The 10,482-nt window shown below is 51.4% G+C and overlaps 1 protein-coding gene across 3 annotated transcripts in view; it reads left to right on the top strand.

Annotated features, from left to right (window-relative positions):
* galnt14 (UDP-N-acetyl-alpha-D-galactosamine:polypeptide N-acetylgalactosaminyltransferase 14 (GalNAc-T14)) overlaps positions 1 to 10,482 on the top strand; it is a 162,833-nt gene that overhangs the window by 146,556 nt on the left and 5,795 nt on the right. For 2 of the 3 annotated variants that reach the window (XM_070884573.1, XM_070884576.1), the window contains 2 exons: positions 4,814 to 4,906; positions 9,556 to 9,639. In XM_070884573.1, the coding sequence (XP_070740674.1) occupies positions 4,814 to 4,906; positions 9,556 to 9,639 (177 nt within the window). The remainder of the gene's footprint in view (positions 1 to 4,813; positions 4,907 to 9,555; positions 9,640 to 10,482) is intronic. The other variant, XM_070884574.1, reaches the window with a different exon arrangement.

The following is a 10,482-nucleotide window of genomic DNA, read 5'->3' as shown; positions in this document are numbered from 1 at the left end:
TATTCAATGTCCCAGCTTCCACAGCTCTCTGAGGCAGCGAATTCCACAGATTTACAACCCTCTGAGAGAAGAAATTCCTCCTCATCTCAGTTTTAAATGGACGGCCCCTTATTCTAAGATTATGCTCTCTAGTTCTAGTCTCCCCCATCAGTGGAAACATCCTCTCTGCATCCACCTTGTCAAGCCCCCTCATAATCTTATACATTTCGATAAGATCACCTCTCATTCTTCTGAATTCCAATGAGTAGAGGCCCAACCTACTCAACCTTTCCTCATAAGTCAATCCCTCATCCCCGGAATCAACCAAGTGAATCAAGGGATGGTTTTCTAGACCAATATGTTGAGGAACCAACTAGGGGGGAGGCCATCTTAGACTGGGTGTTGTGTAATGAGAGAGGATTAATTAGCAATCTCATTGTGCGAGGCCCCTTGGGGAAGAGTGACCATAATATGGTGGAATTCTGCATTAGGATGGAGAATGAAACAGTAAATTCAGAGACCATGGTCCAGAACTTAAAGAAGGGTAACTTTGAAGGTATGAGGCGTGAATTGGCTAGGATAGATTGGCGAATGATACTTAGGGGGTTGACTGTGGATGGGCAATGGCAGACATTTAGAAACCGCATGGATGAATTACAACAATTGTACATTCCTGTCTGGCGTAAAAATAAAAAAGGGAAGGTGGCTCAACCGTGGCTATCTAGGGAAATCAGGGATAGTATTAAAGTCAAGGAAGTGGCATACAAATTGGCCAGAAATAGCAGCGAACCTGGGGACTGGGAGAAATTTAGAACTCAGCAGAGGAGGACAAAGGGTTTGATTAGGGCAGGGAAAATGGAGTACGAGAAGAAGCTTGCAGGGAACATTAAGGTGGATTGCAAAAGTTTCTATAGGTATGTAAAGAGAAAAAGGTTAGTAAAGACAAACGTAGGTCCCCTGCAGTCAGAATCAGGGGAAGTCATAACGGGGAACAAAGAAATGGCAGACCAATTGAACAAGTACTTTGGTTCGGTATTCACTAAGGAGGATACAAACAACCTTCCGGATATAAAAGGGGTCAGAGGGTCTAGTAAGGAGGGGGAACTGAGGGAAATCTTTATTAGTCGGGAAATTGTGTTGGGGAAATTGATGGGATTGAAGGCCGATAAATCCCCAGGGCCTGATGGACTGCATCCCAGAGTACTTAAGGAGGTGGCCTTGGAAATAGCGGATGCATTGACAGTCATTTTCCAACATTCCATTGACTCTGGATCAGTTCCTGTGGAGTGGAGGGTAGCCAATGTAACCCCACTTTTTAAAAAAGGAGGGAGAGAGAAAACAGGGAATTATAGACCGGTCAGCCTGACCTCAGTAGTGGGTAAAATGATGGAATCAATTATTAAGGATGTCATAGCAGTGCATCTGGAAAATGGTGACATGATAGGTCCAAGTCAGCATGGATTTGTGAAAGGGAAATCATGCTTGACAAATCTTCTGGAATTTTTTGAGGATGTTTCCAGTAAAGTGGACAAAGGAGAACCAGTTGATGTGGTATATTTGGACTTTCAGAAGGCTTTCGACAAGGTCCCACACAAGAGATTAATGTGCAAAGTTAAAGCACATGGGATTGGGGGTAGTGTGCTGACGTGGATTGAGAACTGGTTGTCAGACAGGAAGCAAAGAGTAGGAGTAAACGGGTACTTTTCAGAATGGCAGGCAGTGACTAGTGGGGTGCCGCAAGGTTCTGTGCTGGGGCCCCAGCTGTTTACATTGTACATTAATGATTTAGACGAGGGGATTAAATGCAGTATCTCCAAATTTGCGGATGACACTAAGTTGGGTGGCAGTGTGAGCTGCGAGGAGGATGCTATTAGGCTGCAGAGTGACTTGGATAGGTTAGGTGAGTGGGCAAATGCATGGCAGATGAAGTATAATGTGGATAAATGTGAGGTTATCCACTTTGGTGGTAAAAACAGAGAGACAGACTATTATCTGAATGGTGACAGATTAGGAAAAGGGAAGGTGCAACGAGACCTGGGTGTCATGGTACATCAGTCATTGAAGGTTAGCATGCAGGTACAGCAGGCGGTTAAGAAAGCAAATGGCATGTTGGCCTTCATAGCGAGGGGATTTGAATACAGGAGCAGGGAGGTGTTGCTACAGTTGTACAGGGCCTTGGTGAGGCCACACCTGGAGTATTGTGTACAGTTTTGGTCTCCTAACTTGAGGAAGGACATTCATGCTATTGAGGGAGTGCAGCGAAGATTCACCAGACTGATTCCCGGGATGGCGGGACTGACTTATCAAGAAAGACTGGATCAACTGGGCTTGTATTCACTGGAGTTCAGAAGAATGAGAGGGGACCTCATAGAAACGTTTAAAATTCTGACGGGTTTAGACAGGTTAGATGCAGGAAGAATGTTCCCAATGTTGGGGAAGTCCAGAACCAGGGGTCACAGTCTGAGGATAAGGGGTAAGCCATTTAGGACCGAGATGAGGAGAAACTTCTTCACCCAGAGAGTGGTGAACCTGTGGAATTCTCTACCACAGAAAGTAGTTGAGGCCAATTCACTAAATATATTCAAAAGGGAGTTAGATGAAGTCCTTACTACTCGGGGGATCAAGGGTTATGGTGAGAAAGCAGGAAGGGGGTACTGAAGTTTCATGTTCAGCCATGAACTCATTGAATGGCGGTGCAGGCTAGAAGGGCTGAATGGCCTGCTCCTGTACCTATTTTCTATGTTTCTATGTTTCTCTGAACTGCCTCCAAAGCAAGTATAGCCTTTCTTAAATATGGAAACATAGAAACATAGAAAATAGGTGCAGGAGTAGGCCATTCGGCCTTTCGAGCCTGCACCACCATTCAATAAAATCATGGTTGATCATTCCCTCAGTATCCCTTTCCTGCTTTCTCTCCATACCCCTTGTTCCTTTAGCCGTAAGGGCCACATCTAACTCCCTCTTGAATATATCCAATGAACTGGCATCAACAACTCTCTGCGGTAGAGAATTCCACAGGTTAACAACTCTCTGAGTGAAGAAGTTTCTCCTCATCTCAGTCCTAAATGGCTTACCCCTTATCCTTAGACTTTGTCCCCTGGTTCTGGACTTCCCCAACATCGGGAACATTCGTCCTGCATCTAACCTGTCCAGTCCCGTCAGAAACCAAAACTGCACGCAGTATTCCAGGTGTGGCCTCACCAATACCCTGTACAACTGTAGCAAGACTTCCCTGCTTTTATACTCCATCCCCTTTGCAATAAAGGCTAAGATTCCATTGGCCTTCCTGATCATTTGCTGTACCTGTATACTATCCTTTTGTGTTTCATGCACAAGTACCCCCAGGTCCTGCTGTACTGCGGCACTTTGCAATCTTTCTCCATTTAAATAATAACTTGCTATATGTGGGATCTTGCTGTGCACCAGGTGTACTTGTCCGCTGTGATGGCATGAATTCACCGCATGTAAAATGCTGCAGCGCCGTTCCAGCGAGACGTGTGTAACTGCGAGGCTTCCATTCTTTCTTACTCATTCCCTGAGGGATCTGGGGATCGGGCGGGAAGCAGAGTTGGGGTCAAAGATCAGCCATGATCTCATTGAATGGCGGAGTAGGCTCGAGGGGCTGTAGGGCCTCCTCCTGCTCCTAATTCTGCACGATAGACCAAATGGATCAATGAATCAGTTTCCAACCACAAACCTCATCAATCTCTCATCCGCCTCTCTCACCCCCCTCACCTCCTCACTCACCCGTCCCTCACCTCTCTCTCACCCCCACTCTCTCTCACCCCCACTCTCTCATCCCTTTCACCCCCTCACCTCATCACTCACCCGTCCCTCACCTCTCTCTCACCCCCACTCTCTCTCTCCCCCACTCTCTCATCCCTCTCTCTCACCCCCTCACCTCATCACTCACCCATCCCTCACCTCTCTCTCACCCCCACTCTCTCTCTCCCCCCTCACCTCCTCACTCACCCGTCTCTCACCTCTCTCTAAACCCCACTCTCTCTCACCCCACTCTCTCATCCCCCTCTCTCTCTCCCACTCACCTCCTCACTCACCCGTCTCTCACCTCTCTCTCACCCCCACTCTCTCATCCCCCTCTCTCTCTCCCCCTCACCTCCTCACTCACCTGTCTCTCACCTCTCTCTCACCCCCACTCTCTCTCTCCCCCCTCACCTCCTCACTCACCCCTCTCTCACCTCTCTCTCACCCCTCTCTCTCTCACCCCCACTCTCTCTCACCCCCCTCACCTCCTCACTCACCCCTCTCCCACCTCTCTCTCACCCCCACTTTCTCTCACCCCACTCTCTCTCACCCCCACTCTCTGCCCCCCACCCCTCTCTCACCCCTCTCTCACTCACCCCCCCTCTCTCTCACCCCTCTCTCACTCACCCCCACTCTCTCTCACCCCCCTCACCTCCTCACTCACCCCTCTCTCACCTCTCTCTCACCCCCACTTTCTCTCACCCCACTCTCTCTCACCCCCACTCTCTGCCCCCCCACCCCTCTCTCACCCCTCTCTCACTCACCCCCACTCTCTCTCACCCCTCTCTCACTCACCCCCACTCACTCTCACCCCTCTCTCACTCACCCCCATTCTCTCTCACCCCCACTCTCTGCCCCCCCCCCCACCCCTCCTCCGGGTTTTCTCTTCTCCGGTCCCCTCTCCTCCCCTCCCCTCCCCTCTCCTCCCCCTCCCCTCCCCTCCTCTCCCCTCCCCACCCCACCCCTCACCACCCCCCATCCTCTCCTCTCCTCCCCACCTCTCTTCCCGCGCCCCTCCCCTCCTCTCTACCCCCGCCCCGCCCCTCCCCCTTCACCCTCTGTTTTACAGAAACACGAAGCGCACGGTTGAAGTCTGGATGGATGAGTTCAAACGCTTTTACTACGCGGCCCGGCCATCCGCCAAAGGCCGGCCCTATGGAGAGTGAGTATCAAAGGATTCTGGGAATTAATCTTCCCTTCGCCCGGATCGGGAGGGTTGACCTTACGGGGCCCGGCCCGGATGTTCCGCCCCCGCCGTGGAATTGGGCCGTGCGTTCCGACAAGGAAGGGGAGCACTGAGTCCAGCGATGCACAGAGGAGGCCGCTGCTCACCCTGCAGGTCCTTTAGTGGCCACCAGGGCCGGCAGCCCGGCACCCAAAACGGAATTCGGTCAACACGAGGCCTGGGCACTAAAGGCTCCGCTTTAAGGCGAGCCCAGCAGCGTATGTCCGCCAACTACACAACCTGCGGGGCGGTGAGGGGTCGGCATGGGGTCAGCTCGCACGCTGGTGATATCGTAGCCGGTTGCACACCGGCCCAGGGCACAATGCTGCCAGGATAGCGCTCCCCAAATCTCCGGGGCAATTTTCCCAGGGGCGCCCCTCTCCCCGGGCGAAAACACCATTGTGCCACGTTAACGTCAAGGCATTATTTCGGCCCCTCTGTGTTTGCGCTTCGGGACTTAGACAGGGAGAGGGGGAAGGGGCGGGAGAGAGAGAGGGTCTGGGGGGAGGGGGGAGAGGTGGGAGGGAGGAGACGGGGGAGGGGGGAGAGGGGGAGGGAGGAGAGTGGAACAGGGACAGAGAGATAGAGACAAACAGAGAGACAGACAGAGCGAGAGAGAGCTTTGCAGATAGAGAGAGAGATACAGATAGAGAGCGAGTGAGAGATCGAGATACAGAGAGAGAGAGATAGAGACGGAGAGATACAGAGAGATACAGAGAGAGAGAGATACATAGAGAGAGAGATTCAGATCGAGGGAGAGGTAGAGAGAGAGACAGAGAGAGAGAGATACAGAGAGATACAGAGAGAAAGAGAGATACATAGAGAGAGAGATTCAGATAGAGGGAGAGGTAGAGAGAGAGAGACGGAGAGAGAGAGATACAGAGCGAGATAGAGGTAGCGACAGATACAAAGACAGAGCTACAGAGAGAGATACAGAGAGACAGAGATAGAGAGAGACGGAGAGATACAGAGAGATACAGAGAGAGAGAGATACATAGAGAGAGAGATTCAGATCGAGGGAGAGGTAGAGAGAGAGAGACAAAGAGAGAGAGAGATACAGAGAGAGAGAGAGATACATAGAGAGAGAGATTCAGATAGAGGGAGAGGTAGAGAGAGAGAGACAGAGAGAGAGAGATACAGAGAGAGAGATAAAGACGGAGAGATACGGAGAGATACAGAGAGATACAGAGACGGAGAGATACGGAGAGATACAGAGAGAGAGAGATACAGAGAGAGAGAGAGCGATACAGAGAGAGAGAGATAGAGACGGAGAGAGACGGAGAGATACAGAGAGAGAGAGAGATACAGAGAGAGAGAGATTCAGATAGAGAGAGAGAGATAGAGACGGAGAGAGATGGAGAGATACAGAGAGAGAGAGAGATACAGAGAGAGAGAAATTCAGATAGAGAGAGAGACAGAGAGAGAGAGCGAGATAGCGACAGATACAGAGAGAGAGAGAGAGTGGCAGAGGAGGAACCTATTCCACCATTCAATGGGATTGTGGCTGACCTGTATCTAACTATCCAACTGCCTTGGCTCCATATCCATTAATACACATGTAAACCTGTTAATCTCAGATTTAAAATGATTAATTGGGCCAGGATCTACTGCTTTTTGTGGAAGGGAGTTCCACACTTCTACCGTCATTTGTGTGAAGAAGTGTTTCCTAACTTCTCTCCTGAATGACCTGGCTCTGATTTAAGGTTATGTCTGTCCCCTTGTCCTCAATGTTCCCCGCAGTTTCCTTTGGGTGCGTGGCCCCTTTAAGGGGCTGTGCAGCCTATTCACAGTTTTGTGCATTTAACATTGAAAAGCCGTTCCCGGGTTGTGTGGGACCAGCAGAGAGCTATGTGGTTGCACAGCTTAGAGGGAACATTGCTTATCCTAGACTCCACCACCGGCAAAAAAAAGTTCCTCTCCAGCGACCCGATCAATTCCTTTCAAATTCCTAAAAACCTCAATCAAATCACCCCTTAACCTTCTATATTAAAGAGAATCCAAGCTTAGTTTGTGTAATCTCTCAAAATCTAACCCTCTCAGAGAGACAGACAGACAGACAGAGAGAGTGATCATAGATAGACCAGAGAGAGAGAGAGACCAGGAGGCAGAGCGAGGGAAAGAGGGAGAAAGAGAGAGACCAGAGACAGACAGACAGAGGGATCAGAGACAGACAGACAGACAGACAGAGGGATCAGAGACAGACAGACAGACAGAGAGACCACAGACAGACAGACAGACAGACAGAGGGATCAGAGACAAACAGACAGACAGACAGACAGAGAGACCACAGACAGACAGACAGACAGAGGGATCAGAGACAGACAGACAGAGGGATCAGAGACAGCTAGACAGACAGAGGGATCAGAGACAGACAGACAAAGGGATCAGAGACAGACAGACAAAGGGATCAGAGACAGACATACAGACAGAGAGACCACAGACAGACAGACAGAGGGATCAGAGACAGACAGACAGACAGACAGAGGGATCAGAGACAGACAGACAGAGAGACTACAGACAGACAGAGAGACCACAGACAGACAAACAGACAGACAGAGGGATCAGAGACAGACAGACAGACAGACAGACAGAGGGATCAGAGACAGCTAGACAGACAGAGGGATCAGAGACAGACAGACAGAGGGATCAGAGACAGACAGACAGACAGAGAGACCACAGACAGAAAGACAGACAGAGGGATCAGAGACAGACAGACAGACAGAGGGATCAGAGACAGACAGACAGAGAGACCACAGACAGACAGACAGAGGGATCAGAGACAGACAGACAGACAGACAGAGGGGTCACAGGCAGACAGACAGACAGAGGGGTCACAGGCAGACAGACAGACAGAGGGATCACAGACAGACAGAGGGATCACAGACAGACAGACAGAGAGACCACAGACAGACAGACAGAGGGATCTGAGACAGATAGACAGACAGAGGGATCACAGACAGACAGACAGAGGGATCACAGACAGACAGACAGCGAGACCACAGACAGACAGACAGACAGAGGGATCAGAGAAAGACAGACAGACAGAGGGATCAGAGACAGCTAGACAGACAGAGGGATCAGAGACAGACATACAGACAGAGAGATCAGAGACAGCTAGACAGACGGAGGGATCAGAGACAGACAGACAGAGGGATCAGAGACAGACAGACAGACAGACAGAGGGATCAGAGACAGACAAACAGACAGAGAGACCACAGACAGAGGGATCAGAGACAGACAGACAGACAGAGGGATCACAGGCAGACAGACAGACAGAGGGATCACAGACAGACAGACAGAGACCACAGACAGACAGAGGGATCAGAGACAGACAGACAGAGGGATCAGAGACAGACAGACAGAGGGATCAGAGACAGACAGACAGAGGGATCAGAGACAGACAGAGGGATCAGAGACAGACACAGGGATCAGAGACAGCAGGCCAGGCAGCATCTGTGGTGGGAAAGAGATAAACGTTTCAGGTCGATGACCCCTTGTCAGACTGTTCTTTAGCTGTATTCAGAGTTTTCGGTCCCCGCCACAAACTGCGTTCCCTAGCCATCGACTCCATCCCTCTCCCCAACTCCTGCCTGAGGCTGAACCACACTGTTCACAATATTGGTGTCATATTTGACCCTGACATGAGCTTCTGACCACGTATCCACAGTGTAAGTAAGACCGTCTATTTCCACCGCCGTAACATCGCCCGTCTCCGCCCCTGCCTCAGCTCATCCGCTGCTGAAGCCCTCATCCATGCCTTTGTTACCTCTAGACTTGACTATTCCAAAGCACTCCTGGCCTGCCTTCCATCTTCCACGCTCCATAAACTTAAGCTCATCCAAAATTCTGCCACCTGTATCCTAACTCGCACCAAGTCCCACTCTGCTCTCTCCCGCTCGCTACTTTCAAATTCTCAACCTTGTTTTCAAATCCCTCCATGGCCTCGCCCCCCGCTCCCCCCCCGCCCCCGATCCCTGTAATCTCCTCCAGCCCTACAACCCCCCGAGACATCTGCACTCCTCCAATTCTGTACTGAATACATCCCTGATTTTAATCACTCCACCATCGGTGGCCCTGCCTTCAGCTGCCAAGGTCCTAAGCTCTGGAATTCCCACCCTAAACCTCTCCGCCTCTCTCTCCTTCTTTAAGACCTACCTCTGTGACTAAGCTTTTGGTCACCTGTCCTAACCTCTCCGTATGTGCCGCAGTGTGGCTCCAGTGACGCACCTTGGGCCGTTTTACTATGTTAAAGGCACTATATAAATGCAGGTTGTTGGTGAACGTGAGGATGCCGGACTCCTCCTGCCAAAGATTTGCCCATTGGTTCACTGAGGGGGTGGGAAGGTTTGTTACTGCTGTGTATGCAATAACTCAAAAGACTGAATACTGTAAACTCCGAACAGGTGCAAACCTGGCTCTACTTTATTAGGGCCCAAAGTGATCACATTACAAGATGGCTGGCCTTTTATACCTGGGCCGCGCACACGTGCGCACAGCCTAATGACCTCTGACAGTGGCGCCACCTGATGGCTAGTGTACCCAAGCATACATACATAACAGTTACAGGGTCTGTGTTTCCCTTGCAGTGTCCGCAGCAGGGTGGAGCTGAGGAGGAATCTGAACTGCAAGTCCTTCAGATGGTACTTGGAGAACGTGTACCCGGAACTCAAGTAGGTTCCTGTTCGTCCCGTGTGGCGTGAGAGAGAGGGAGAGCGAGAACGGGGAATGCAGTCCGTTCTTTCGTCAGTAAAATATCGTGTTCCACCTGTGCTCCACTGGCAACTGCAGTGCCCAGCGTATGCGGTACTGAGGACCACAGACCAGGGTGGCTCCAGGTTCATTTCCCGCTCTGTACTACCACTCCCACTATCATCTGCCCCGCCCCCCCCCTTCCTCCCCCACCTCCGCATGTCCCTGCCGTCTCTGCTCCATGGAGGAGCAACTTGATTTCTTAGCTCACCGGCAACATGAGCCTCTCGCCGGTGACAGCGGGCGGGTTCGGACTGACCCGTCCTGCTCTCCGCCTGGACTGAGAACGGGCTGCCCTGTTGCATCCGGCCTCCACTCAACCTCTTGGTCAAATAGCCCGGCAACGCTGAGGCCGAGATTGTCCACTCCTGCCACCCTTTCGCCCCCACCCCCCCACCAGTGCGGTGGATGAAGGCGGCGATGGGGAGTGGGATATGGGGGCAAACTCCCCCCCCACCCCCCCCACCCCCTTCGTTGGGGGCCTGTCCACTTTACGCCCCCATCCAGTTTCCAATGGGCAGGACTGAATTAAGAACATAAGAACACAAGAAATAGGAGCAGGAGTAGGCCATACTCCTCGAGCCTGCTCCGCCATTCAATAAGATCATGGCTGATCTGATCATGGACTCAGCTCCACTTCCCTGCCCGCTCCCCATAACCCCTTGTGCAAACTGCGGGGCATCGCATTCCCGCCATCCAGGCCGTTAGATCCACATCGCGCCCGTGTGACGTGGGCATCCAGGATGTATCAGCCAATAGGTCAA

The sequence above is a fragment of the Pristiophorus japonicus genome, chromosome 7, assembly GCF_044704955.1.
Source record: "Pristiophorus japonicus isolate sPriJap1 chromosome 7, sPriJap1.hap1, whole genome shotgun sequence".
NCBI classification, from domain to species: Eukaryota; Metazoa; Chordata; class Chondrichthyes; family Pristiophoridae; genus Pristiophorus; species Pristiophorus japonicus.
Note: the sequence above shows the minus strand (reverse complement) of the source record. Positions and strands in the feature narration are given on the sequence as shown.